Here is a 27,532-nt window from a genome sequence, read left to right as displayed (position 1 = left end):
ATGACCTGCATGAGCGCGAATCCTACGACCTGCGCGTTCAAGAAAAGCTCAAGAAGCTCCGCCAACGACTCAGTTAGTGATATCGCTTTATAAGGATGCTAATTTATTAGACAGCAGACTTCTTTGCAGTTGACCTTATAAGCAATCAATTACTCCATTTGCACCTGGGCGGCGTGGTAACTCACCCCTGTTACTCTTAGTCACAACCCTGTAGAGAGCCCTGGTAACGATTCTGCTGTTCGTTGTAAGTGTATCACGGGAGAGCTCAAGGCTGAATTGCTGCAAAGCCACGGATATACCCTTGGAGTTTTGCCTGTTGTTGGTTTCACGTTGCTGCGGCTGCTTTTCTCTTACGACTGTGTATGTTGGGCGAGTGTTCACTTTCCATTTCTGGGCGGATGGACAATACACCACAACCATCGCTCTATGGATTGCCATTAGACTTAGGTATATATAACAAGGATAACTTTCATAGTGAAAACACATTTGATTATATAGCTTTCTTGTCAAAGACTTGTTTATGCCACGTGGATGAGAGCGAATATGAAAGCAAACTTGAAGACCGACGTAGATGAAATGTTGGACATGACGACCCCGTCAACTCCTAGGAACCCGTCGACTCCCCTCGCAACCCCAACAATTACCAGAATACCATCTTGGAAGCAGAAGCCTCCTTCTACCCCAACCCCAAGTCGACGTCTATCACATTATGCTAAGAAGGGGCGATCTCGGCCAGATACGCCGAAACGTACGGACAGTCATCGAAGCCACGTAAATGAAGAGGACCACCCCAAACAAGTCAATGAGTCTCGTCATAGATCCATTGTTCCTTCGCCGAGGAGAAGTTACTCAAACCCATTCCAGAGAAGTCCCAGTCTTCAATCACTGCCCTCGACGCCACAGCAACCTCCCAGTCGACCCCTGCCTCGAAACCCTGCATCAGCGCCCGCTAAAATTTCCACCGGACGAAACATCTTACCCAAAGATCTGCCGCAGAAAATTGACGAAGAGATTATGAAGAAACTCAAATCGGCCTTGGGGGCTAAGGAAAAGAAATATATGAGAGAAAATAAGATCGGCACCGTTTACCTATGGTCGGTGGTACCCATGAGTGAGCCGGATCGCACAATCTTGAAGATTGGCAGCACAGAGAGGTTGGAGAAGGAAAGATTGGACGACATCAAGTCCACGTGCAGGCATAAGTCGATAGAGCCGCACCTAGACCCTAAGGCTATGCCTTTTATTTTATTCAGGAGGGCCGAGAAGTTAGTGCAAATGCACTTGCAGGATCTCAGGTACAATTTCTCCTGCCAGTGTCCAAAGAGTCACCGAGAATATTTCAGTGTGGACAAAGACGCAGCGCAGAAGGTGATCCAGTGCTGGCGGAAATTCTGCGCGTCCAACCCATACGATACTAACGGCGAGTTGCTGCCGTTCTGGAAACATCGTTTAGGGGAGCTTCAAAATCTGCGCCATTGGCGGGATCGTGAACACTGGGGCCTTAACCCACTTGACGGCCGACTTAGACGGTGGGAAGTGTTTACGAACCCGTCACTGTGGGATAAGTTCATATACTACGCCCCTGCTGTTGGGTTGAAAGCATGGGAAAAGAGGCTACATTTCATTTCCGTCTTCGAAGCACTCATTATCGTTTTCTTCGCTACACCGCCACCACAGCTCTTCACAATATGGATACTGATAGTCACGACTCGCCCGTATTGGAAATGAGACCTGTATATTGCAGAATATCTTTGTATTTGGTGGCGAAACATGGACTGGTTCGATACACTTCATAATTGCCGAAAATCTCCCGTATAGCGATTGCTAAAACCGAGGTACCAGAGTTGGGTGTTTTCGTCATGTCTCTCTTTTACTCCCTTAAGCCTGATTTGAGAAATTTCAAGTTAATTTTCTTCCTATTCCGTGCAGCACTGCTTTTCGATAAGTTAACATGATTCTCATCTTATTTTAGACATTATACACCGCTACCTTTGGTGTAAACTTTTAACAGTTGAGCATATCTGTTTCCAAGCTTCACCCACAACGCGAATCTGTCTAGCTGCAACTATACACACGGAAACAGTATATGCATGGTTTTCATAACCTTGATCTTACCGAAGTACCGGAATACCGTAACACTATCTAGTCTTCATCTACACTTCGGTGCTCGTGGGCTTGTCACTCGATCTATAGACAGGGTTTTAACTATCTTCGGCGTCGCTGGATGAATGAGCTTTGAATTATACTATTATCTGCCCGGCAATGATACATACCCTCTATATCACTACCTCTCTTAATCCAGAGATTCAGGGCTTGGAAGTATTACCCGAAGACTTTAATGTCAAGCAATTGGGCCGGTTTGAGAAAGAATACGATCTCTAGAAACACTCTACATAGTACAGGTAGGTAATAGTAGGTGTGTGGGGTGGCTAACTGCCTCACAGTAGGTACCCATGCCAAAGCCTCAAATTCGCGGGGTACATACAGCGTTCTTGGCGCTGTGTCATGGACGGCCCCGCGCTATAAATAGGCACGATTAGGTACCTGGTAGGCACACTAGGGACGCTAAGCTAGGGGTAGACCCTGCAACCATTCTGGCATTACGATTACCGCAGTTGATTCGTCAACTTCAACGTGGCTTTTTAGAGCTCTGCTCTCTAATTCAACATTGAATCTACCTAAGACACCGCGCTCTAGGAAACTCGGTTCTCCCGACATTTACCTACCCAGGTACATATTTTACTACTATTTTTATGTGACAGAAAGCTATTCTACCACCATTCGCGATCTTTCGCCTATCTCGGCGAATATCTCGCCGGGGGCAACCGCTCTTTTTGACCTGAACTTGCGCCAAATATGGATTCTCTCCTCAAGACCGTCAGTGAGAGTTGGATGCACCTTCTCTTAGGAGCGGGCGTGCTGCTTACAGCGGCCTTTTATGGAGTACGAGAATCATGGAATTTAAGGCATTATGAAAGACCTCATTGATCTGCTAACATTTTCTCAGCTCTTCGTCCTACTCCACCTCATTGCACCTAAACCCCGAGCTGTGTTGCCCTCCGAGAAAACCTACATCACCACCACCCCTAAGAGCAAAGAAACCGTCCGAAGGCAATTGCCATGCTGGCATGACCGCTGGCTGGCCGAACGCCGCCAAAGCGAGCAATTAGAGCGAAAAGGGAGCGATCCTGCTGCGGCCTTCGTACCTGACACCGGAGCCATTGAGCCGGCTGAGGTGCTGGTAAGCGTTGTCTTCCCAGCTTACAACGAAGAGAAACGGATTCTGCCTACCCTGGAGGAAGCGGTCGAATATCTTGATGCAACATATGGCCGCGCCACCCACCTGAGGCCAGACAGCGGCGCTAAGAAGCCGTCATCTCGCCCAGCTACGCCTCGTCGCCATCCTCATGCTCAGAACACGCCACGCGAGGATCTCTCCGGCTATGAAATCCTCATTGTAAACGACGGAAGCAGTGACAAGACGGTAGATGTGGCGTTACAGTTCGCGCGCGAGCACGACTTGCACGACGTTCTGCGCATCGTGACGCTCGAGAAGAATCGCGGCAAGGGTGGGGGAGTAACGCATGGACTACGCCACGTACGGGGCGCATACGCCCTGTTTGCCGACGCGGATGGAGCTTCTAGGTTCAGTGATCTGGGCAAGCTGGTGGAGGGTTGCGAGGAGGTAGTAGACGGGGCGTACCGAGGCCTTGCCATAGGTAGCCGTGGCCACCTCGTGGGCAGCGAAGCGGTGGTGAAGCGATCGGCGCTCCGGAACTTCCTGATGCGCTCATTCCATCTCGTCCTCACAATCTTGACGCCGCCGGCGACAAGTCGCATTCGCGACACGCAGTGCGGATTCAAGCTGTTCTCTCGCGCCGCCCTCCCCCACATCGTTCCTTACATGCACGCCGAAGGGTGGATCTTCGACATCGAGATGCTCATGTTGGCCGAGTCGGCGCCCGCCGTGCCGGTGCTCGGGTCAGACGGCGCTGTTATTGGCAGCTCCCCCGGCATTAAGGTCGCAGAGGTCCCTATAGATTGGCACGAGGTCGATGGAAGCAAGCTGAATGTCATTCAAGACAGTATCAAGATGGCGGTGGGTCTCGCCGTGCTACGCGCAAGCTGGATGATGGGCGTGTATAGGAGACGTCTGACATAGGCTGCGTTTTAGCCCTCCCAGTACCTATAGTAGAATCGGGAATCGAATGGGCGTCTTGTTTTCCCCCTGTATATTTATTTGCATTCCCAATCTGCCGCCATACGCGTTGTGTTCTATATACCCCCTAAAATAAACATAGCGTTGCGTTACTTTGTCTTGTACCGATTCCGATATCTTGCCTGACTGAAACATGGTGAACGAAGTGTGCTGGCATCTCTCGCTATGAAGTATGGTATAGCAGGATGATTCGCCGGCTCAGGATTCCTCAACTAATAGCTACCCATTTTGACTTTTCTTCATCATCCCTGCATCAAAAGATCACGATATCAGATCTTTCGGAAACAATGAAGTAAATAAAGAAGATAATGATGACGACCTTACTAATAATACCTTCCTAGCTTCGTTTACATCAACAGTCCCCAGGGGGACTAAATCATGCTTGAACGCAGTCGTGGTTAGACATGACCTCGAGCGAAAATAATTGACGAGACTGCGTAAACATTGTTATTATCATTTGAAGCGTATATAAAGGTCTACATAACTCATTATGTCTTCTTCGGCTCATCCCATCCCTATCTCATTCATTTGATACCACCCTCTCCCTAGGGCAGGGGGATATGATCTGCTAGCTTGACCAAGTCAAGACTCGTCTTTCAGCTGGAGCATGAATTATTACGTATTACCTAATAGTGTACATTGTGAATGACCCAGTATGGGTCATCTACCGCCTGCTCATTGTCTCCCTATTTTGTTCGCTGTAATATTTGTCTACCAGAGCAATTCTTGCATCATAACGGGGAGGAAGACGACGCTGGCGGTCCAGAGAATGCTGATGGCGTTCCACAGCAATAAGGGCACCTTCCAGAGCCCCGTATCCTTCCAGTCGAGCCAGATGGCTACGAAGGCCACGGAGAAGAAGTGGTACCCGAGCAATAGGGGTCGCTGAATGAGACCGCCAAGGAAGCCCATAGGATCTGCGGACCACCCCATCTCGAAATATGCGAAGCACCCGCGCTGTAGCTTGGCGAGGTTCTTGTCTTCAGCCGCGAAGAGGCTGTATAGCGCCTGGGCGAGCACATTTATGATAGAGGTCAGGTGTTTACGGCGTGAGTGCAGCGCCGCCATCGCCTGGCGCACGGCGACATAGTTACCTAGGTCAGGCACCTTTTCCGGCGAGAGTTCCTCTGAAAGGATTATGGCGTCATTGAGCGCCACCGTCATGCCGCCGCCCGTTAGCGGATGCCGCATGTTCATCGCATCGCCCAGGAGCACTAGACCTGGGTGTGTGCCCTGCTTCGTGGGCGGCAGCCAGCTGTTTGGCATACTGGTGGGGATCTTGTCATCCTTTTCGAGCGCTGCGCGGAATGAAGGCTGGATACATTCAGGGAGTTGTGGAAGCACGACGTTCTTCAAATAGCCGCGTACACCACCTGCTGCTGGCGCTGCCTCTGGCAATTTTTCGGGCACATTGACGAGTGCACGGGTCTCATGGGTCCCGATTTGGTATAACAGGCATAAGGTCTTCCCGCCAATGACAACGTGTCCGTAGCCGGAGTGTGGGAGCACGCAATCAATTAGCTCGAGCGCGTAGAACTTGCTGCGAACTATCGGTGCGCGGCCGATATACTCTTTACGAAATCTGGAGGCGTAGCCGTCGGCGATGATAGTCAATTGGCCGAAGAAACAATCCGGTTCTTTCTGTCCCGTCTTGGGATTCACGGTCAGTGTTTGAACCCCCAGAATCTCGTTTGAACTGTCGCCCTTAACGGTGGCTATAGCTTCGGTCTCAAATATGGTGATGTTGGGGTTCTTCATGCATGTTTTCCGCAATTGCGATATGAAGCGACCGTGATGGAAACTTCGGCCTTTGGGCCTACGGGGGTCTTCCTCCTCCTGCTTTGCCTTTCCGATAGTGGCTTTGGATGCGCTGCCCTTGTTGTTCACCGGTAGTTCCGACAACCGGAAGGCTGCGCGCTTCCCTTCGTTGGGATACGGGTACTTCATGCACATATCCTTGCCGTACCATATCACGTCCATACCGACATTTGTTACCGCATCGATCTCCTCAACGCAGTGTTCTAGACCTAGCCTCTCCAGCGACTTGTAACCACCGGGCTGTAACAATTCGCCAACTATGCGGTTGGGTTCCTTCATCCACCTCTCTAGGAGGATGACGCTGCGTCCCTGGTTTGCAAGGGCGTTGGCAACGGCGCATCCAAAGACGCCCGCGCCCACTACCACGACCTCGGCCTCATGGTATGTGGACCGTCGAGTGGCGAGGTCCTCTTGGAGGGTCGAAATCGAGGTGCTCGTTGTTTGACTCATTAAGAATGGTTCTGCGCGACGAATCGTTCGATTGGATATGTATAAATTCGATGGAGGCGGCTAGGAGGCTATGTGACTAGCAGGATGGGTGGAGCAATGGGAGGAGAGAGTGTTGGACAGCTCGCAACGGTAACACTCAGTGACAGCGAAGCTTATTATTAAGAATAGAGAGGCTAAAGGTGGAACTGGAGACAGGAAGTGTAGACAGGAAGTGTAGACAGGAAGTGAAGAGGCGGTAAGGGACGTGACAATGGGAAAGAAATAGTTATGATCTATCTCGGTGTCCGTCAGGTCATGATGGAACGATATGTCGAACCATGACCGTGGCAATGAGCAGCAGCTAATCTTCGACAATGGGCCGCCGATGAGAGAGACAGTCTTAACAACAGTCCCAAAGGGCCCTGAATCGATACTGTAACGGTTGGTGACTTTGACGCTACCCAACATTCTGAATTTTAACCTGGCGATTCTGATGCCAAGTCCCGGCTCTTCTGCGCCATCCGCCAATCAAAGCGGACGCTATACGAATAAGAGCCAAAGGAGCTGACAGCGGATCGGCTAGGCTGTTTAGCCCCCTACGCCCAGCCTAGCCAGGCAGACCCAGGTAGGTATGGCTAGACCCTGTAGTTGTACCCAAGTACCGGTACACTAAAACGCCTGCGCCTGGGTAGGTAGGAAACGAGGCAACCCCTTTTGAATCCCTGTTGGTAGATATTCTGAATCAGCATAGAAATATTAACTCGTATGGAAGAGACAAAGCAATGAATAGAAATGTCTGTATCATCAAAAGTAACCTCCGTACGTGAGCGTTGTGATATCAGCACAGACGCTTTTTAGGTGGCTAAAACGTTCAGGTGATGGCATAAATATGCACAGTAACTGAGGAATAAATCATAGCCAATGCTTAACAATTGATTCATGAGTTTTTTTTTAATTTTTTTAATAGCTATTGTTGCAACATGAGCGCCTTCTCGTGGTATCTATGCTATGTATCCGTATATCCATGTTTGATGCCTTGTATATAAAATCGTTCGCTCTATGCTTATCCTACAGCTACCTCGTGCTGTACAATCCCCGGCGGCGGAATTTCCTCAGCCTGATATGCAACTGTACAGCTTTGTGTCGCAGTCTTCTTCCCCGCTTGCTGCGCCTGCAGGTCATTAACTGCATCATCTATTATCTCCAAGGTTCTGTGTGATATCAGCTTTCCTTGTGAGCGAATCTCAGCCCGCGACTGAGTGAGACGCTGGACTCCATCCTCTATCACTTTTAAAAGCGCTGCCTTGGCATGGCTCTCGTCTAGCTTGTTCGCCAGCCTGCGGATCGACTTGAGATGTAACAAGACCGACTTGTCAGCCGAAAACTCGCTCTTGCACAGGTCGTCTATGAGAGTGCTCATCCCTACAATATCTAGTAACTCGAAGTAAGCACTTGCAAGCGCTTTGAAGCTTTGTCGGGAAAAGCATAGATGCGATGACCCAGTCCTGTTCTTAGCCATATGGCATAGTGCTATAGCTTTCTCGGGCTGACCGATCTTGACACACGTGGTTGCCATGTGAGTGAGCACAGCAGGAGCAATGGCTATCTGCGCCGATTCGAAGCCGCTGATGAGGTTTCGCATGTGAATAATCACGTCCTCGGGGCTGCCAAAAAATGCGCCGATTTGTTGCTTAAGGAAGACAGCCACGGCAGGCTCCACCTCATGGCCCTGAGCATGTGCATCTTGAATCAAAGAGAGAGCAGGGCCGGCGCCAAGGTTCTTTGCTTGGAGTGCTGCTAAGACGGCGAGCCTAAGACAGTGGCTAGAAAAGGGCATGCCGGAGCGTCTGGCACGCTTGTATATGCTAACCGCTGTTGTAGGCTTGCTATCCATCAACTCCTGATTCATAGCTTCTAAAACATTGCGCTGATTTGACCATCTCCCAATGTATGCCAATTTGTTGACCGTAATCATCTTCCCGGGCCGGACATTAGCAAATCCTTTACCTGAACGATGAGCTGCTTGACTCATAATCCTCCGCGTCACCTCATCATTGCTACGTGGGTTGAGAGCTTTGATTTTTGCATATACCATTCGCAATTCTGGAAAGCTCATCTCCCATTTCGCCCAGCAACTATGTAAAACTGAGTTGGAGAAACCGGCATCTAAAGCAAAGCCATGTTGGCTGCAAAGTTCTAGCCACGCCAACAACCCTTTCATATCACGAGTTTGCCCATACCTTTTAGCCACAAGTGTGACCGTATGGGGGTGGAATCGAACACCCATATCTCGGACAAAGAGCATGACGAACTCCTGGGTATCACTAGCTGAGTTTGACTCAGCAAATATCTTCAGTACGACTGTAAAGGCGCTGTCGTAAGAATCTGGCTGAATCGATTGGCTGGCTCGTGCTTCTTGGAAAGTTGACAACACCCCATTCCAGTCGCCCGCCATTGCTTTCAGCACTACTAATTTAAGAGTGATCTCGTGCTTTATATTGGGGTGGTCATGTATAACTTTGTCGGCATACCAATGTGCCACCTCTGCATCTCCTGCTTGGACTGCAATCTCCACCATGCTGCGATATACGACTTCTGGGGTATCCACTTTGTCCAAGAGTCCAAGGGAGACTGCATCTTCAAATACCTTTTGTGAGCTGGCAATATTCTTACTGCGAGTCCAGTAAGCACGCAGCAACTGCACTATCCATCGAGATTGGAGCTTTCCCGGTCTGGAACATTTCATTTCCACCAAAGCATTCACTATCGAGTCCGCGCTTAATCCTTCCAAGCCTTCGACGGATTTTAGGACGTAGTCCATAGTTTTGTCAAAGGATTCCATTACGGGCTCCAAGCGTGAGTAATGAAGCAAGAAGATCTTGATCACTGCCTTGTGGTTATTGTGCTGATGAAACGTCTGAATGGCTAAACTTGCACACTGCTCCGTGTTCTCTGCCCAACGAAGAATTCTCCAGTAGACGCGTATGGCGAGAGTAAAATGACGAGATGATAGTAATTCATGTAACAGAAGCCAGCCGATGCGTTCCATATGTACCTCGCATCTTACTTGCCTGTCTTTAAGCTCCGCTAGAAATATTTCGGCTGCTGAATCTACGTTTTTCTCAGAACATAGTGTATCAGGGTCCGAGGGACGAAGAAGGAATTCTATGATTGGTCCCGGATTGTAGGCCAAATATTGGGCTTCCGTTAGCGAGTCGAGCTTGATGACAACAGCTAACAGCCGGCTGGAATCTTCCCATCGATTCCATGATTCACATTCCTGTGAAAGACGGACTGAAAGCGCTAGCCACGCATCGCGTTGAGGGCCAGAGGCGAATTTGGGATAACTCAATAAGAATAACGAAACAGCTCGATCCAGTTTACCACTATCTGGGCGCACCAAAAGATTCTCGATCGATGGCAAGGGGTCGTTTCGGTCCTTCTGTACTTCACTTGTTGGACTCGGCGAAGAAGCACGCACCGCACTACAGACCAGGTTATCATGTGTTGACTGGCGAGCCACTGAGTACTGAGGCCGACGGTTCGGGGGAAATAGTTGTTGAGAAGCAGGCGGCGGCGGCAATGACGGTGATGGTGTCGGCTGAGGTAGTTGTATATATCCTCCGATGTTTTCATCATGTACCGGGTCTCGAGTTTCAATACCGCCAGTAACTGCATCTTCTAGGTCGGTTGTCTCGACTTTGTAATGCTTCCCAGACCTATAGCTCTCCAATTCGGACCATTGCATGCTCGGGCCGACCAAGGAAGCATCGTCTAGCGACCATAACGGTTGCTCTGGTTGCTCTAGGCTGTATTGATGATAGTGTCTCGATGACTTGAGCTTTTCTTTGTTCGCAACTGCTGTCTTCAGTGTACTTATTCGCCGTCTTCGGTCTTCGAGTATCGCGCCGATCGCACACGACGTTCCTAGGGCAATGCTGCGTAGGGCACGAACAGCCGCCTTTGAGGGAAGGGGCAGCGGTGGTGACATATTCTCCCGCTCCAATTAGCCATAGCCGACGAGGAAATTCTTTATCGTGCCCAAGAGATGTGCCGTAACATGGGGATACGATTATCGTTGAAGCTTCAGGTCGAGGTTTGGTGGTTGGTGAGAGGTCGTCAATTGGCCCAATCACAAGAACCATACGGTACCTACAGTATCTAGCTTATCCCCCACTTTAATCATGCCATGCCTCTTGGCCATGCTCTGGAGGGGCTAAGTACCTAAGTACCTACCCAGTATATATAAGATGTGCAGACATCGTTGAAGAACTATTGCTTGATTACCTAGGAAGAATTCCTTGGCTGGCTTGGAGCTTTCTTGGAGCTTTCTATCTTCGAAGTTTACAATATCTTGGAGGAGTTTGATATATCTACTAAGGTACATGATTTCTAATCGTTCGTCTTTGTCTATGGCACCCCAACCCAACGCCTTGTAAATGCTCAGTTTGTATACACGAGACATGCCAACCACCTGAAAATAGCGAGGCCCTCAACCCCGACCCCAGGGTTATTGAGACATCTCTTGGCGTTCGACCGGACGCCACGTTTCTAGTTGTCGTAAAATGGTCTGGTACAAGAAAAGCATGCAGCCACTCTGAACGCTAGTCCAGACAAAACGTGGTCCAACGCCTCTAAACCATCCGCCAATCCCTTCCGTTTTATAGATGAGTCTAAGGCCCCTGAAAATAGAATCTTCGTCTAGAGGAATGGCACCCGGCCGTGGTAATGACGTCGATGGCGAGGATGTTGAGATTGGACGTATTTGAGAATTAGCAGAAGAGGGGGCTCTTGGTTGCTTCGCCGGCGATTCCTTGATAACAGGGTTGGATTCGGTCTTAATACGATCTTTCGGCTTGTGCGGTACTGGCACGGGATCGATTTGGGTTTGCAGACGAGTTTTCACAACATCCAGAGGACATGTTAAGACGCCAGCCAAGCCTCCGCCCGCGGCTCCTGTCAAAAGTTCTAAGCGAACACCAATATCATGGCTGTCTTTCCACTCTCGAGCCCAATGCTGAAACTGTTCGTAAAACATAAATTGGAAAGCGGAGAAGGGGAGATCTCGATAGAGCGTTGCTTTGTATCCGGAGAATAACTCAGAGAAGCCCTCTGTTCGAATAATCGTCCTTGCCGCATCGAATGTCCCCTTATAATTGTAGCCAGATTTGAAATAAGGATTATTGAAGCGCCCCTGAAGCTGAAGGCGAGTCTTGAGTACCTCCGACGGAACGTAAACAATGGATGCTGCTAGATCACCAATGAACCCTTGCAGAATATCAGCCTTAAATAATTCAGCCACCCAAGAGGGGGGACCACAAACCAGCTGTGAGATAAGAGACATGGGCTTGCACTCCATAATCCAACATATGTCGTTTACTCCACTCGTAAGTACCGAAGAAAAGGACTGTTCCCGGAAAGGAGCCCATCATGGCTGGTAGCCAACCTCCGTATAATCCTCGTCTTATGCCCTCCTGGCGCCATATTTTGTAATAAGAGGATCCTAATGATGTGTACTTCGGGGGGAAATGAGGGTCTCCTTGTTGTCGTGTTTTGACGGTATCAAGCGAGTGCATAAGCATATCGCCGGTTGTCCCCCCGAGACCTCCGGCAAGCATAGACTAAACGTCGGGGTTGGTAAGCTGAACGTAGGGCATTTTCCGAAGTTCGCATGACTAACATAAGTGTAAGGGGGGCGCCTTTCCCCTTCGCCATCGCTAAAGGTCATTGTCTCTATACAATGTGATTGTGGTAGTGATCTGAATTCCGAGGTGCTAATTGTTTGCGCTGTAAGTCCATCCTTGGACACGGCGGGCAATATGGGGCGCCGCCTCACACACACAGGAAAGGCAGTGTGCTTCTCGTGTTCGCACGCGAAAGGAAAGTAATTGGGTTCTTTGGAGGGGTCAATCTCCTCTTCGGCGGACTGCGAGAGACCCTTCTCTAGGGTCCTCAACCAAGATATGGGAATTTTCTGTAGAAAAAGTCCTAGCGCGACTGACGTATTTAGCGTGGATCCAGCTGCAGGCTGTGGCACGTGCGCGCTTATCGCTTGGTACCTGTGCCGGTACTACGGTACTTTAGATGCATTTAGCCCTCTCTGCGACTCACCTTCGGCTTTCCGGTGCTCAACTAGACCCAAGGATGCAATAGATACACAGGTGTAAATGAGTCGAGTTTTGTGTGTACCTGGAGTCCAGAAGCTTGATCCATATCCGCCACCGTGGAAAATTGAATATGCAACACCTAATAGCATAACATTCAGAACCTAAGTACTCATTACATGCAATTCTCATAGCTTGGCAATTGTGTTTTCTCGTAGGCCCGATTAGGCCCGATTTTGCCAGATATTTCGCCTTGAGAGTGTAAAGGGGGGGAAATAATACAAAACTGCAATGCCCTATGCTGAAAATAAGCAGTTCAATTCATGTTTGATTCCGGATCTTGTCTGCGTGCTCCCACCACCGAACGCGCCCAGCTCTGTGAAGCGGCCACAGTAGATGTGTAACTTTCCCAATAACCAACCCCGTCGCAATCGGTCCGTAGTAATTGCTGTCCATACTGTCGCGCACGCCACCGTCGCCCTCGACCCAGATATGCCCAGGCGGAATGATGACCGTCTGAACAGGATATGGATTGCGAGCTTGGATCACGTCGCCCGGCAGGCCAACAATTCTTTTGACAGTCATAGCTTCAGGTTTCAATGGGTTCCTGCGAGTGTAAGTATTAGTATTTTCCGAGGTTCATGAGACTAGGAGCCCTACCAAAACGTCACAATCATGCCACGCTGCAGGCCATACTGCGCATTATATTTAAAATTGAGCACAACGTCCCTGCGCCTAGTTTGGTCCTTTTCCGAGTTCAGAAACGGGTACATGGATGCGCCATTGATCCATGCGAGTTCAACAACGAAAGTGTTGAATGAAATGACAACTGGAACTGATGCCGCAAACATGAACATGTAATAGCCGAATAGGCCGAGATTGGCGCGCTGCTGCTTATACCTGCTCCATATTGGCCTGAACACCATGACGATATGATAGAGACGTGCAGCACGCCGTGTGTCCGGGGAATAGTACAGCAGGAATAAGCATCGAAATGCGAAACGCAGGGAGGATGATAAAATGTCTGATAGATTCAACCTTTGTAGATATTGGATATTGGATAAATAGCCTTGCCTGCACCACCTACTCTATGCTCTGACGCCCCACATCCAAATCTACCATGCTAACGTTGTCATTTGTATGCGCTAAAACAGTATTTACTACCGAACCAACTTGTTTCGACCACATGGATATAACCAAGAGATATACCGATAGATTGCGCAAAGGATCATATTTGGTTCACAGTCGAATAAGAGTGTCAGGTAAATCGGTTCATTACTATCGAGAGGACAACGCACTACTGGTCCCAGGGTGCCCGCAGAGCCGCTCGCCCCTGTTCGATGCGACATACATGACTGAAATCTTATGGAATCAAACCCCTCCCATGCCCTGATGAATGCCATTTGCATGCTAGAAACTTTTAATTTCCGAATGATCAACCTAGATGCCACGACCTAGATACTCCTCAGACCTCTAATGAGCCGTACCAAACGCGAGAGACCAGTCATAACTTCATTCAGTTTACACGGTCTCGGGGATGTTGTCGTCGCTCTCGCTGACGCTCTCGTCTCCGCTGACCTCTGCATTTTCGCGCTCACGCTTTTCCATCAGAGCCTGCAACTCTGCATCATCCGAATCCGTGACGGCTTTGGGCTCCATCTTGACAACAAGCTGACCACCAGCGCTTGTGATGCTGTTACGAATTTCCACAATAGCCTCTTCCAGTCGGGTGATACCAACGTTCTTGTCGAGACACATACTCGTTAAGACATACAATGGCGGTGATACAAGCCGCACTTTCACTTGGTTATCTTCAGTGTTGCGCGCCTCAGCTGTCCGCAAAGCAGTCTTGACGGCGTCGATTCCCTCATACTCGAAGCAAGTGACCTCGATATCCGCTCGCACTTTGGTGGGCTGGGGAGTTAATCGCTTTCCAATATACGATTTGAGCTCCTCGGCGACAGCATCGCTGGGAAACGTAATCTCGGTCCATACGTCGGGGTTTCTGCGTCACAGATCAGCAACATGATTGATGAGAACTGAAGGAGTGGGAGACTCACGTTATGGAGAATTTGAAAGCATCAATGGTGTGTCCGTACTTTTTCATTAACGGCCATGCTATACTCTCATAGAGGGACTGGATGGGTGTTTGGGTTTTTTCGGCGACGTGTCGCATGATGGAGTGAACCATCTTACTCTTATTGTATCTTTCCTCACACTTGACGATGTCTTCGGGGCCAACTCGACGCTTTGAAAGATCGATATATCCTAGTCTGGGGTCAGCGCTAATTGATATGGAAAGAACTCAGCGCACTGACCTTTTTCCTTGTCGACTCTGAGTACAACGACAACCTCATTGCGGCCAACACGAATCAGTTTTTGGATACTACGAATTCGACGTCGCGAAAGTTCGGACAACAAGATCATGCCATCGATGTTATCGTATTCGAGAAGTTTGACGTAGGCACCCATATCGGCGATCTAGGCAATGTTAGTCCCGCTACCACCTCTAATTCACGATGCGTCGCGGACGACGAACCTGCTTCACGTTGACCATAACGAAGCTGTCAATCTCCGGATACGGCTCCTCATAGAACCGGCAGTTTGTCAACGACATGTTGGGCGATTTGAGGGGGCGTGCTGTGGGATGAGGATTGAAGATGGTGGCCGAATGTGGCCGGCGGTGTTCAGTTGTAAATAGATCGTAAAGGCAGGCACAGGGCAGTATATCGCATACGACGGGATCTTTGGAATGAGGGCGAATTTGCCGTAGGTGGCGCCGAAGCTACGATGGTGCAAGACTTGCGGTTGCGGCAATGCTACTGGGTTGTTGTGATAAAAGGTGGAGGGAGTCACACAGTTTTCGAAATCTTTCTGGATGTACGTGGGGTGACACCCCGCCAAAAATTGATAGCACCTTGCACCGTGCTAACCTAGCCTCAGTGATAATTAGTGCCTGAGCCACGGCCGACTTGTGCATCGGTACGTACCTACCTACAGGTATAGGTATCCTATCGCCCTTTGAGCAAGCGAGGCTAGTGGCACTAAGCTGTGGCTGGTAACTGTAGCATGCTACCTAGGTACCTACCTACCTGTAGGTATCTAGGTACCTATATACTTACTTAATCGGCACCCCTGGAAGGAAGTAGGTACAGTGCTGTGGGCCGCAGGTGCGGATCAATTCACAAGCCCGAGGAAGAAATTTCGACCAACAGCCCCCCCACTGCAGGTCACAAGTTTCTGTTTTTGTAAACGAGCTTGGGGAGCTCATGTCTCGGAGCTATTCATCCTGTCCTTTCTGCCTTCTGCCTTCTGCCATCTGCCAACTAGGTTTGGTTTATTACTCTCCCTGGAGAGTTCAACTTGCATTGGCCCCAGATGTTCTTCTCCCCATGTACAAGCTGCTGGAACGTCAGCTCTTGGTTCATTCACACTGGACCGAGTTGTACCAGCCTGACCACCTTCAGCCAGCTTTCTCGCTCTCTCGAATCTGCGCCGTGGCCCCATTCCGCAGGATGAGACGCACCACGTCTTCCTTGCATGCTAGGATTCACAACAACACTCGTCGTTTCCCCTAGAAGAAAATGACGGTTGCCGCTCTCGCTAGTGGCTCTGCAGCCTTATCTGATGCTGTTTCGAGTGTCATGGCGAGTTCTACCACCACAGCCGCGTCTGTACTCGCTCGGACACAGCATGTCGCGCACACTGAGACATCGTCGTGGCTTGGTATTATAGCGAGGCTTCTTCTATCCATACTTCACATTCTCTCGTCGATTTTGTATTGGAGTTTGAAGCTCACAACCATATCTGTGCCGACGCTATTGTTCACTTTCTTCTCAACAAGCCTGACTGTGACAATGAACGCTACAACCTTGTACTTAACCCCTTTATCCCTCTCAAATCTTCGTTTACTGACACCAGTTCCAGGGCCCTCATACTCTTCCTCATGTTCTCCGGTGTCACGTGGGTTGTGCGGTACCGATATCTCAACATGTATTCACGTCTCCCCCCTGAGCCTCAGCGCAAGGAACCGGAGTTGGATCCTTTCGCAGGTACCCATGAGGAAGGTGTCAAAGCTGGACTGTCCAACTACGTGGATGAGTTTCTTGATGCTATCAAAATCTTTGGTTACTTGGAACGACCGGTATTCCATGAGCTCACTCGTAGTATGCAAACTCGAAAGCTTATCTCAGGCGAGACCCTGAACCTTGAAGATGAAAAAGGATTTTGCTTCGTTGTCGATGGCCTAGTAGAAATATTCGTGAAGTCTTCGCAGCACAGTCTGATGTCGACTTCAAATGTGGGTCTGAGCTCGTCATTAGAGTCTTCATTTAGCGAGGAAGAGGACAGCCCAGCGCCTGGTCAACAACGGTACCAACTTCTTACGGAAGTTCGAAACGGGAATCCAATGTCATCTCTATTCTCAATCATGTCGTTATTCACAGAAGATGTTCGTCTCGAGGTACCGTCAGAAGAAACCCCGGAACCTATTCTGATGAATCGGGTCACCAGACCTCGGATGCCGTCTGACCCAAGTACTCCCCACGACAATACCACTCCGTTTCTGGATCAGCCGGGCGCTGCCTACACAGAATTAGACCGCCTATCCACTGCAAATGAAGCGGACACCATCAGACCAATTCCTCATGAGACCTCTCTCCCACGGATTCCTCCTATTTCACTAGATGAGCCTCCTATGCCGCCGCGCCCTAAGCGCCCCTCTGCCAAGAGAATACCCACGTCCGTCCATCCAGACATCATTGCGAGAGCGACAATTGACACCACTATTGCAATCATACCGGCTAGCGCCTTCCGGCGCTTGATCAAAGTATATCCTAAGGCGACAGCACACATTGTGCATGTCATCCTGTCTAGATTCCAGCGTGTTACTCTCGCTACGGCCTACGATTATCTTGGGTTGACAAACGAAGTGCTTCAGACGGAGAAAAGCATGATGAAGTTTACAACTTCACAGTTGCCAAATATCCTTCGGGGTGATGCGCTAGAACGACTCAAAGAGAAGTTTAGCCAAGAACGAGAGAGGGCACGTGAGGGGGAGTTTGGCAAAGGGATTGCTTTGCATAATGCATCGAGCGCAGGACATCGCCGTAGATCTTCCACGAGCTTGCGAAAAGAAGCTGCGTTACAGGCCATGTCTCGGGCTCGGCCACAGACTGTTGTTGCATCCACTATCATTTCTCCACAAGAAAGACGCTCAATACACACCCCCAGTCCTGGTGACCTCCTGGCTAATATCCAGATGGCTCGCAGTGGTGGTGTTATTTCTCCTGGGTTGCTTGAGATCCCTTTGACACAGCCCTGGCAATCGTCCGATCTCCTAGGAACAGATGCGGACAGCCCTTTAGCACAAAGAAGTGTAAATCCCTTCGCGACCCAAAAGCGGGCTCGATTATCTATTAACCCTCGGGAATCTGTTGACGAAGATAATCTTTTCCGTCTTTCCATTCTCGAGTGCGTGTTTAAAACCCTAGGCATGGAAGCTAGCGGTACATCGTCAAGGGGCCAGGAATCCGTTGAAGGCTCTCCCCGATTCGTGACGTTTGACGCTAGAAGGCAGAAGACTACTTATAATAACAGCGCCTTTGGATTTATGTCCGCTTTGGAGGGTTCCACAGATTGGGATTCTGAGTCAATGACATCTGGCGGACTCTCAATGAACGCAACCCCAAGCGTACAAGCTCTGGCTTCGGAAATGAAACAAGAGGTTGAGATAGTGTTCTTCAACCAAGGTTCTGTTCTTGTTGAGCAAGGAGAAAGAAGCCCGGGATTATACTACGTGATAGACGGGTTCCTTGATATCTGCGTTCCCTCCGATGACCCTGGCAGCGAAATTCTGAGCTCATCAAGTAGAACTTCGGTCAATGCGATGTATCAAGCCGATGCACCTGCTAGAGCTCTTCGAAACCCATCCAACTTTGGCTTATCGGATGACTCGCATAATCCTCGAACCGATAATAAAGGATCAGCACATGCCCGGCGTCGTGTGGGTTTGGTCAAGCCCGGTGGAATTGCAGGTTATATTAGCACGGTGTCATCATATCGGTCGTTTATTGACGTCGTGGCCAAAACTGATGTCTATGTTGGTTTTATCCCACGGACGACTCTCGAGAAGATTGTCGAGAAGTACCCCATAGTTCTTTTATCAATGGCGAAGCGATTAACAAGCTTACTTCCACGCTTATTGCTTCATATCGATTTTGCCCTTGAGTGGGTTCAAGTCGATGCAGGTCAAGTCATTTTTAAGAAGGATGAAGAGAGTGAGGCTATCTATCTTGTTCTCAATGGGCGTCTACGACTAGTGGAAGATAGGCGCGACGGTGGCATGAATGTCCGGGCGGAGTTTGGACAAGGTGACAGTGTCGGTGAGCTGGAAGTCATGACTGAGTCAGCCCGTTCCGGAACGCTGCATGCAATACGCGATACGGAGCTCGTCAAATTCCCGCGCACTCTCTTCAACAGTCTTGCTCAAGAGCATCCCAACATCACTATAAAAATTTCAAAGATTATTGCGTCGAGAATGCGGCACATCGTTGATAATCCCAGCACCTATGCAAGAACAGACGCCACAGCGGGTACTTCGATTAACAAAAGTTCATCAACCCTCAACATTCGAACAGTAGCTGTCCTCCCTATCAGGTCTGGAGTTCCTGTTGTCGAATTTGGAAATCGTCTCATGCATGCCCTCTCACAAGTTGGTAACTTGAATGACGCTACGTCTCTTAATCAGTCTGCAATTCTCAGTCATCTAGGCAAGCATGCTTTTAACAAGATGGGGAAGCTGAAACTATCACAATATCTTGCCGATTTAGAAGAAAAATATGGCCTAGTAGTTTACGTGGCTGGTAAGCATTTGATTCTGCACACCGTCCTCCCCTTCCCCTCTTGTTATGATGAGCAATTTCTTCCAGAGCGCCGTCGATGAAGGCACAATAATACTCTAATTTTTTCCTGATCCAAGACCTCTTTCACTAGCATCATTACCCCCGAAGTCACGGTGTTGAGCTAACAGGATCTGAATAGATACAAGTGTTGCCGCTCCTTGGACACGAACATGCATCACTCAGGCAGATTGTATTCTACTAGTAGGTTTGGCAGAGAGCTCTCCTGAAATTGGCGAATATGAAAGATTCATGCTTGGGACAAAATCAACTGCTCGAAAATCTCTCGTTCTCCTGCATGCCGATCGTGACTCTAAACCGGGTTTGACTAGATCCTGGCTGAAAAATCGGGTTTGGATCAATGGTGGCCACTATCACATGCAAATGTCTTTTGGTGCAACTGCCGTGCCAGTCCATCCGCCAGCTCCAGCTAAAAAAGGCGGCCCAACACTGAAAGAACGTGTTCAGATCTTGCAAGCCGAAATACAAAAGTATACCACCCGAAGAATTCGTCAACGACCATACTATTCTCCCGATACGGCCTTCAAAGGTGATTTTCAGAGACTAGCCCGAAGGCTCTGTGGCAAGTCTATTGGTCTTGTTCTTGGTGGAGGTGGTGCCCGAGGCATTGCACATATTGGCGTAATCAAAGCTATTGAAGAAGCAGGAATTCCCATTGATATTATCGGTGGCACATCAATAGGTGCTTTTATGGGAGGGCTTTATGCCCGCCATGCCGATATTGTGCCCATGTATGGCCTAGCCAAGAAATTTGCCGGGAGGATGTCGAGCATGTGGCGTTTTGCCCTCGACCTAACCTACCCCTCTGCCTCATATACCACGGGTCATGAGTTCAATCGAGGAATTTTCAAGACGTTTGGCTCACATCAGATCGAAGACTTTTGGCTCGAGTTCTATTGCAACACCACCAACATAAGCAAGAGTCGGGCCGAGATACACACAAGCGGTTATGCGTGGCGCTATGTTCGTGCGTCTATGTCTTTGGCCGGGTTGTTGCCGCCGCTATGCGATGAGGGCAGCATGCTACTGGATGGAGGTTATATTGATAATTTGACCGTATCGCACATGAAATCACTAGGGGCGGATGTTATTTTTGCGGTCGACGTCGGTTCTCTTGACGATGACACGCCGCAAGGCTATGGAGACACGCTTTCAGGCATGTGGGCATTCTTCAACAGATGGAACCCACTCTCGTCAACACCCAACCCTCCAACTCTAGCTGAGATACAGGGTCGACTGGCCTATGTCTCTAGCGTTGATGCACTTGAAAGAGCCAAGACACTGCCAGGATGTATATATATGCGTCCCCCTATTGATGATTATGGGACATTGGACTTTGGCAAGTTTGATGAGATCTACGAGAGGAGCTTCAAATACGGACAAGATTTCCTCGCGCGTCTGAAGGAGCAGGGTGTGTTACCTTTAGTAGAAGAAATAGAAGCTAAGAAGGCTCTCCGGAGGACAATGGCACCTCGCCGCGCAAGTATTTGAGTATAATACTTGATTAGCTAGCTTAATTGGATGGATTCCCACCGCCTAAATCATGAGTGTTACTGCTTTACATCCCATTCACAGGCCCTTGGCTAGTAAGTTTTCTTATATTGTATAGGGTATGTAAATACAAAAAACATTAGGTGAAAGCATCAGATAGAATCGAACCACTAGTGCTTGACAATAGGGGCAGACAACTAAAAGCCTACAGGCTTGTTGATCTGTTGGAACGATTTTCAATACACAGCATTGCGTGGTGCTACACAGTTAGGCTAAGGGAATACTTCAAGATGAGAGGCAAAATTTGAACATGAAGGTCTTTTCTTTGTAAGAATCTGCGGGTTCGTTCATGCTAGGCCCGTACATTCCTATTTCGCTCTCCCTGTGCGCTTCGCCATTGCTTTGAGTCTTGTTAAACGGTCATTCACGTGCATTTACCGCTTTCCTATTGTGAACTTTTCGTCCCAAGCTCCTCCTCAGATATCCACCAACAGTCCTCTTCCTTCTAAGATGTTCGGACGGCGCGCCCAATCCCTCTCAAACCTGCCATGTCTGATGCCTAGACAAACAGGCTTGACGAATATTATCCACAGCTTTCCTATCATGTATTGAACCTCAAGAGAACGACTCTGTATCCATCTTATTGAAATAAATACCTAAAGAGTTACCCTAAGCTTATCTTTATTCGGACACTACATATTCCAGCAGGAACAAGCGAATCTAACACCTAAGACCTCTTTCTACCGCGTAAATCATGCCTCATTCTGTGGAAACCCTATTTTCTCGCGGGGACTTACCACAGGGTCGGTTGTCTGCCTCATAAAGCGTTCGCGACGACAAAATGCCGCGCTTTTACGATTGTAGATGCGCTTGCGTGCTAACCACATGCATCAGAGGAATGCTTGCCGTTCCAGAAGAGAACTTTTTATATGTTACGTCGATTACCCAAAGTGTTGCAAATGATGATATGGATCTGGGCTGTCTACGAAGAAGCGAGACACAGACCTGTGATACTCGACAGCAATTATCCTAATTGCACTTACAGGATAATGCCCACGCGGTCGTTGATATCCTCTCTCATGTCTGCCTGCTCCTTGGCACGATATGTGGCGATGAGGGCCTACACAGTAACGCTGGATGTAGGTATCTTTCCCGACAGCATGAGAATGTCAATGCCTCCTTATAGGCAACTTAAACTCGTGGGGAAAATCTACCTCAACATGAAGCTCGAGAATTTTCACATAAACCATGACATGTTACCAATTATGGGTTCTCTGTGGACTTCCCGTGGTCCAAGTTACAGATAGCACCTGCTCACAGAAGGAGGGAAACGGGGACCCTGGAATTTACCGACGAGATGTCTAACCCTCCCCTTGATTGAGGGAATACTCCAAGATCAAAAACATTTGGGCGCCTGAAAAGCAAGGCTTCCATCATGATGCTCTCTCTCAAAGCGATGATTGCCACAAGAAAACATCTAACATCCATGAACATTGGAAACACGGAATAACGTCAGGACTGCCTTACGATGCCGACGCATATCCGAATGTGAAGTCTTGTTGGCGAATTCTCTTCCCGAGTGACATGGGCCTGGGGGACCTGATATTCGATATGAGTACACTGAACGGTCCTGCCTTCTATGAAAAATGGAAACAAAATTTCCACGAGTGCAACATCAATGGTAATAGGCAAAATGGGCATCAGTTGACTCCACCAATACGATAAGACATGGAAGTAACCTTGGGAAGTGTGAATGCTATTTGGATTATTATGATTTACTAGCGTAAGAGTGTTGGGTGGTTGAAACCAGGGCTTCAAGGGTGGAAAGGCTTGGGTTTCGGCTGTGTCAGGATTGACTCGCGCGCAAAAAAAAAAAAAAAAAAAAAAAGACAAGTGAGAAGCGCCTTGTGTCACAGTACAGTACTATATAGTGAGTGCAGATACGTCAAGCCCTCGACTTGATAACTCGTCGTTACCTTTTGGTGGCGTAGTGGCATAGGTACTGCACTCCTTATGTCGTTCCGTGACACCTTGATATCACTGGAATGAGTTCATTCAGCTATTAAACTAGACCAGTCTGAGTTGGCCGGTCTAATCGAGCTTTACGGCTCCCTGAAGACGGCCGTTTTCGAGCCACTGAGCGCACTCTTCTCCGAGTTCTTTCCTAGCTCGTTCCAGGTATCGTCTGTTGTCATCTTCTGACAAGATGTCCTTCCAACGACCGTTTGTGCCTTTGTGAACTATGGGGTTAAAAAATCAGCATTTGATATACTGTGAGCGAAGAAAAAAAAGTCATCTCAAGCTTATGAAGCATGGTGATCTCATTATCAGGTCATTAGAAGTCAAGCAAAAAAAGGGGTATACGAACTGAAACTCGCCGCACCCTCTTTCCAGGCCATTTCTGCTTGCTGCGGCGCTGCAAGGTCCGCATGAGCTTTCACTATAGTGCGTTGGAGTCAGTATATACTCTCTTAGGTAAAACGGGAGCAAGGTTTTGAGAGATATATACTCCCAAGACGTGCTTGCAGACAATTATAGCCTCCACCAGCGTTTAAAAATAGGATGAAAATGACTTCAGGGGTAGCATACTCCAGTCGAAAGTACAGTGCTCAACCGCAGCCTTCCATTGCTCGGGCGACATCTCGGGAATCTCGAGGAACTTCGCTATCCGCCGCATCTCGCCATCCAAATCGGCCTTAAGATCGTTGTAGTGGATCAGGAGCACATTTGGCAGGCTCCTGACCTCCCACCACCCAAGGATGTGGCCCCAGAACTGCCATCCAAGCTCGGGATCCATTTCATCTTGAAGAAGTTGCATGAACATGTCCCGCGGATCGTCACTTGGCCGCCGCAGTGCGGGTCCGACCCGACCCGGGTTGTCGTTGAAGAGCTGGTAGAACATATCTGTCGCGGCAAATAGGTGGTTGTGCCAGCTCCACATCGAGTCGCGCCCATTGCGCCCGCAGAAAATATACTTCGCCTTAGGATTGAAGACTAAGGCATCGATGGGGAGATGCGTCTTCATGAAGCGCCGGCTTTCCTGGGCCTCGAGCATCTGTAACATCTGAGCGCGTGGTACGACGCGCAGCTCAACCCACGGCGATAGCGCATTTGGTGCTACCTTTTCGTCTCCCGCGTGTAATAGTTGGCAAGTGATCTGCTGAGTCCACTGCACGAAACAGCATTAGTTAATTATTATATAATGAGCTGGTGGCTTTTGAGGAGGCCAGTGCGCATCTCAGTTGAGCACTCAGTTTCGTATGTGGGTATCAAGAGGGCGAATGGTCGATTGGACATGTTGAGCATACTCACTGTCGTGCCAGCCTTCGGAAAGGTCGAGATTATGATATCGTCAGGTCGGAATTTCACTGGTAGGCCGTTGATTAAAGAATGGACGTTAAAGGGGTTTGATATATGTATATATCTCGGAGCGTCGAGCGCTCTGTAGCTAGAGTTGATGATACATACAGTCGTCCCATACCGTTGAATCCATGTGGTGGTTATGGATATCGCGGGTTTTAGTCGGCATGGTGCTACTAGCAGCTGCAGAGGTGTGAGTAGATGCCATGTTGCTATCGTCCGAGTCAACGTAATTAACTTAGTGTCAACAACAGCTGGTAATAAATAGATAATTAGAAGGCTGAGCAATGCAGTCGTAACTCAAGAGACCCAGTTCATCTATTTATGCTTTCTTGAAGCAACTTGTCTCTTCTCGTCAGGGGGCGTGAAGCTGTGGGGTTGATTGAGTCAGCCAAGTTTGTATGAGCCTACACTAAGTTGGTGCCCACCACTGATATACAGTAGCTTGGTCATAGGGCTGATCAGATTTCTAAGCTAAAATTGGTTAGGGGACCATCAATTTCTAGCACTGCGTAATTGTGCAAAGCATCATTGAGGGGAGTTACAGTATACAGTATGACGAGGTGCAGGGTGCAGTGGGTTATGCTCGGCCGTACGTGTAGATCCGAGCGGGAAGGTGTAGAGATATTTCCTCTCCAACAATCTCAAATCAGCAATAATAAACGAAAGGAACGTCCGAAGGTGCTGCCCTATATTCTAAGTGGCCTACGTAGTTATGTGCTGAGTTGTTGTAGTTCCGTCGAGAAGAGCACTTTGTACATGTATGTTGCAATCTGCAACCGAAATGAGGTAATTCTAGCTGGTTAGTTCCTTGGAAATAAACAATAGGTTTATCGCTACCGCTCTTAGTGGCTAGCCGATATTAGTGCAAGCTAGATAGTAGATGGAGCGACCAGGCATTTCGTAAGCTTGGCAATGATTCTGGTAGTGAAGCTATTCGTACATTAGGTTTGAAGTGCTCAACACGGACATTGGGCGACATTTATCGTAATCCGATGTACATGAAACGTCTGATTCTGCCTTCTGTAACTGTTTCTCAAGTTTTGTTTGTTTGATTGACGCCTATCTACTACTCCCTTGCCTTGGGGAAAGTCGGTGATAACTGGGCAAACAAACATCATGTTTAGTGCTGACAGGACTTTCTTAAGCCTGACTGCTCCTTCAACCACGCGATTAGCTCTGGTTAGGTGAGTCCTAGTGCTGAGTTAAGCTTATGCGCGCCCTCAGAGTAGCGCCCTCGACGTAGTAGCTTTCTAACAGTTTCATTGCATCATCCTTCGAAACATCAGCTCGCTTTCAAAGCTTGCCGTACTGATGGAAATCGACACGTGTGCTGGCGTTGAACACTTTCATGGTCGGTTCTAAAGTTGTATGTATGTATAGATGATACGGAATGCTTCAATTCGTTTCTGCTGTTCAGCCTATCAGGAGCTGTCATCCCGAAGAAGAGAGAAGAGGTGAAAGAAGAAGAGCAATCGAAATGAAGGGTCTCCGGGCAGTCTCCCTCAGCAGGCCGAAAGAGATGGTTAGATTCATTTCGTGCCTGTTTTCACCATCCATATAGCGATACCAATTGCTCACCTTGTGTGAATTGGGCGGTAGCATTCTATGAGGCAGGCTCCAACACACGCCCAGTCACAGACTGGGAATAGCTCTGGACGCCGTTGAGCTGCGGCAGAAAATGTGCGCGGCTCAGCCAGCGAGATCTTCACAAAAAACGCCGAGCTTGCGTCGTCCAATCAAGCAATACGTAAAGCGTTTGCGCAACTACATCTCCAACTGCCACTACAGTCATAATGGTCTCCCTTTGCTATATCCTTACGGTGAATATGTGCCTATCATAATGAGAATACCTACTACCTATGAGATGGGTATCATCGACGCGGATCAAGGTCCAGACAATGAGTATATAACCTGTGGACTTCGCCAGAAAGATGGCGGCCTTGAATGAAAAACTATCACTTACTCCCTCTCAGTCTCAAGCCATTCCTTCTATGCCCAGAGCCATCGAGCAGCTACCACACTACCTATTCTACAGTCCAGCCAAACATTTTACATCTCACTCCTTTTCACCGGGCACCAAGATGCAGCTCACCCTTCTCGCCTTCCCCCTTTTCGCGTCGCTAGCCGCCGCGAGGCCCGCCGTTATGCCCCCCGTTACACCCCCTCCGTCGCTGGACTGGCTGGATAGCAAAATTCCCGATTGCGGCAGAGGGTGCCTCAACGACGGCCTCAAGGCAGTCGGATGCGACACGAAGGACTACCAATGCCGATGCGATAACGGCCACCAGCTCTTCAACATTTCCCTGCCGTGCATCGAATCCAATTGCACCACCATAAAGGAGAATGATCGTATGTCCTGACTCAATCAAACCCATTTCCCATTCAACATGACACCCTAATGAGCTTGATGTCCTTACTAACCTGAGCTATCTTAATAAGGGCTAAATGCTGCTTCAATTACTATATGTGAGGAACTTGCATGGGGGAATAGCAGCTGGTTTAACCGGACATTTTCCCTTTTCCCTGGTCTTCTTGACCCGTAAAAGGAGAGAAGTCAGCTACCTACCGCTAGTATTGTTCTCTCTACAGCATTGACCAACGACGTTAGTATATGAGGTTTTGGAGAGAGCAAACAACTCGAAGGCAGTAGCCAATAATGTTAGAGGTGCTGTGCGACAACTGTACACTCTACTCTGATACTTTGGTCATAAAGCGGTGGCTGGACCACCGTCGCATTGTCCTAGCCAGTCATCGAGGCAAATTAAAAAAAATAAAAAATAAACATGATTGATTTCGAGATACAATCTTGGTGATATAGCCGTTATGACCATGGCCACACGATTCAATGATGAGATCTTAGTAACTTGAACCTTTGGCGAATTGATATGGAGGAGTGTTGCATGCCGCTATCCTCATCGTTGGTAGCTGTGCGTGTCAAACAAAGAAGGCCGGCCACCAACCCAAGACTATACTATACCTAACTGGCTATTTCCATGAGAAAGGCAGCTAAGCTTGAAGTGACCCATCTGTAAGTGCTTGTACCTATATAGATGCCTAAGAACAACATCACGGAGATCAAAAGGCCACGAGATCCAGATAATACACCATAGGTAGATGCTCCGTGCAGGTGTCAACAGTAGGCTCTCTACATAGATGTACTTATTATGTACCTAGCCGCCACATGTAAT

General features: G+C 48.7%; 11 protein-coding genes across 11 annotated transcripts; 5 read left to right on the top strand and 6 right to left on the bottom strand.

The window, feature by feature from the left end:
• Positions 1 to 543: 543 nt before the first annotated feature.
• F5B22DRAFT_637764 (uncharacterized protein) lies at positions 544 to 1,728 on the top strand (the record flags this gene model as incomplete). The annotated part of the gene is made up of 1 exon (XM_047977484.1): positions 544 to 1,728. One exon carries the CDS (start codon positions 544 to 546, stop codon positions 1,726 to 1,728), a length of 1,185 nt encoding a protein of 394 aa, XP_047828795.1.
• Positions 1,729 to 2,764: 1,036 nt separating this feature from the next.
• F5B22DRAFT_305183 (glycosyltransferase family 2 protein) lies at positions 2,765 to 4,603 on the top strand. Its single transcript, XM_047970570.1, has 2 exons — positions 2,765 to 2,943; positions 3,008 to 4,603. Exons 1-2 carry the CDS (start codon positions 2,857 to 2,859, stop codon positions 4,160 to 4,162), a joined length of 1,242 nt encoding a protein of 413 aa, XP_047828794.1. The 5' UTR covers positions 2,765 to 2,856; the 3' UTR covers positions 4,163 to 4,603.
• Position 4,604: 1 nt separating this feature from the next.
• On the bottom strand, positions 4,605 to 7,102 carry F5B22DRAFT_305187 (squalene epoxidase). The gene has a single exon (XM_047970571.1). The coding sequence runs from the start codon at positions 6,485 to 6,487 to the stop codon at positions 4,931 to 4,933; it is 1,557 nt and encodes a 518-aa protein (XP_047828793.1). The 5' UTR covers positions 6,488 to 7,102; the 3' UTR covers positions 4,605 to 4,930.
• A 296-nt stretch (positions 7,103 to 7,398) lies between these two features.
• On the bottom strand, positions 7,399 to 10,581 carry F5B22DRAFT_615091 (uncharacterized protein). The gene has a single exon (XM_047975515.1). The coding sequence runs from the start codon at positions 10,455 to 10,457 to the stop codon at positions 7,530 to 7,532; it is 2,928 nt and encodes a 975-aa protein (XP_047828792.1). The 5' UTR covers positions 10,458 to 10,581; the 3' UTR covers positions 7,399 to 7,529.
• Positions 10,582 to 10,637: 56 nt separating this feature from the next.
• On the bottom strand, positions 10,638 to 12,442 carry F5B22DRAFT_615088 (mitochondrial carrier domain-containing protein). Its single transcript, XM_047975514.1, has 4 exons — positions 12,147 to 12,442; positions 11,790 to 12,087; positions 10,951 to 11,734; positions 10,638 to 10,847 (listed from the first exon to the last, which is right to left on the bottom strand). The coding sequence occupies exons 1-3, from the start codon at positions 12,192 to 12,194 to the stop codon at positions 10,977 to 10,979; spliced, it is 1,104 nt and encodes a 367-aa protein (XP_047828791.1). The 5' UTR covers positions 12,195 to 12,442; the 3' UTR covers positions 10,638 to 10,847; positions 10,951 to 10,976.
• On the bottom strand, positions 12,440 to 13,667 carry F5B22DRAFT_615086 (mitochondrial inner membrane protease subunit 2). The gene is made up of 2 exons (XM_047975513.1): positions 13,231 to 13,667; positions 12,440 to 13,177 (listed from the first exon to the last, which is right to left on the bottom strand). Exons 1-2 carry the CDS (start codon positions 13,494 to 13,496, stop codon positions 12,892 to 12,894), a joined length of 552 nt encoding a protein of 183 aa, XP_047828790.1. The 5' UTR covers positions 13,497 to 13,667; the 3' UTR covers positions 12,440 to 12,891.
• Positions 13,668 to 13,670: 3 nt separating this feature from the next.
• F5B22DRAFT_615083 (translation initiation factor 2, alpha subunit) lies at positions 13,671 to 15,539 on the bottom strand. Its single transcript, XM_047975512.1, has 4 exons — positions 15,110 to 15,539; positions 14,889 to 15,051; positions 14,631 to 14,838; positions 13,671 to 14,575 (listed from the first exon to the last, which is right to left on the bottom strand). Exons 1-4 carry the CDS (start codon positions 15,185 to 15,187, stop codon positions 14,092 to 14,094), a joined length of 933 nt encoding a protein of 310 aa, XP_047828789.1. The 5' UTR covers positions 15,188 to 15,539; the 3' UTR covers positions 13,671 to 14,091.
• Positions 15,540 to 15,803: 264 nt separating this feature from the next.
• On the top strand, positions 15,804 to 21,447 carry F5B22DRAFT_615082 (patatin-like phospholipase). Its single transcript, XM_047975511.1, has 3 exons — positions 15,804 to 16,444; positions 16,498 to 19,433; positions 19,612 to 21,447. Exons 1-3 carry the CDS (start codon positions 16,155 to 16,157, stop codon positions 20,979 to 20,981), a joined length of 4,596 nt encoding a protein of 1,531 aa, XP_047828788.1. The 5' UTR covers positions 15,804 to 16,154; the 3' UTR covers positions 20,982 to 21,447.
• A 390-nt stretch (positions 21,448 to 21,837) lies between these two features.
• Positions 21,838 to 22,390, top strand: F5B22DRAFT_305061 (uncharacterized protein). Its single transcript, XM_047970567.1, has one exon. The coding sequence runs from the start codon at positions 21,911 to 21,913 to the stop codon at positions 22,286 to 22,288; it is 378 nt and encodes a 125-aa protein (XP_047828787.1). The 5' UTR covers positions 21,838 to 21,910; the 3' UTR covers positions 22,289 to 22,390.
• A 487-nt stretch (positions 22,391 to 22,877) lies between these two features.
• Positions 22,878 to 24,722, bottom strand: F5B22DRAFT_305079 (P-loop containing nucleoside triphosphate hydrolase protein). The gene is made up of 5 exons (XM_047970568.1): positions 24,450 to 24,722; positions 24,294 to 24,349; positions 23,571 to 24,150; positions 23,350 to 23,421; positions 22,878 to 23,221 (listed from the first exon to the last, which is right to left on the bottom strand). Exons 1-5 carry the CDS (start codon positions 24,547 to 24,549, stop codon positions 23,073 to 23,075), a joined length of 957 nt encoding a protein of 318 aa, XP_047828786.1. The 5' UTR covers positions 24,550 to 24,722; the 3' UTR covers positions 22,878 to 23,072.
• Positions 24,723 to 26,105: 1,383 nt separating this feature from the next.
• F5B22DRAFT_305048 (uncharacterized protein) lies at positions 26,106 to 26,968 on the top strand. Its single transcript, XM_047970566.1, has 3 exons — positions 26,106 to 26,246; positions 26,318 to 26,693; positions 26,784 to 26,968. Exons 2-3 carry the CDS (start codon positions 26,336 to 26,338, stop codon positions 26,885 to 26,887), a joined length of 462 nt encoding a protein of 153 aa, XP_047828785.1. The 5' UTR covers positions 26,106 to 26,246; positions 26,318 to 26,335; the 3' UTR covers positions 26,888 to 26,968.
• Positions 26,969 to 27,532: the final 564 nt, after the last annotated feature.

Source organism: Xylaria bambusicola (genome assembly GCF_022495145.1).
Source record: "Xylaria bambusicola strain CBS 139988 unplaced genomic scaffold F5B22scaffold_35, whole genome shotgun sequence".
NCBI lineage: Eukaryota > Fungi > Ascomycota > Sordariomycetes > Xylariales > Xylariaceae > Xylaria > Xylaria bambusicola.
This window is presented reverse-complemented; position numbering and strand designations above follow the sequence as displayed.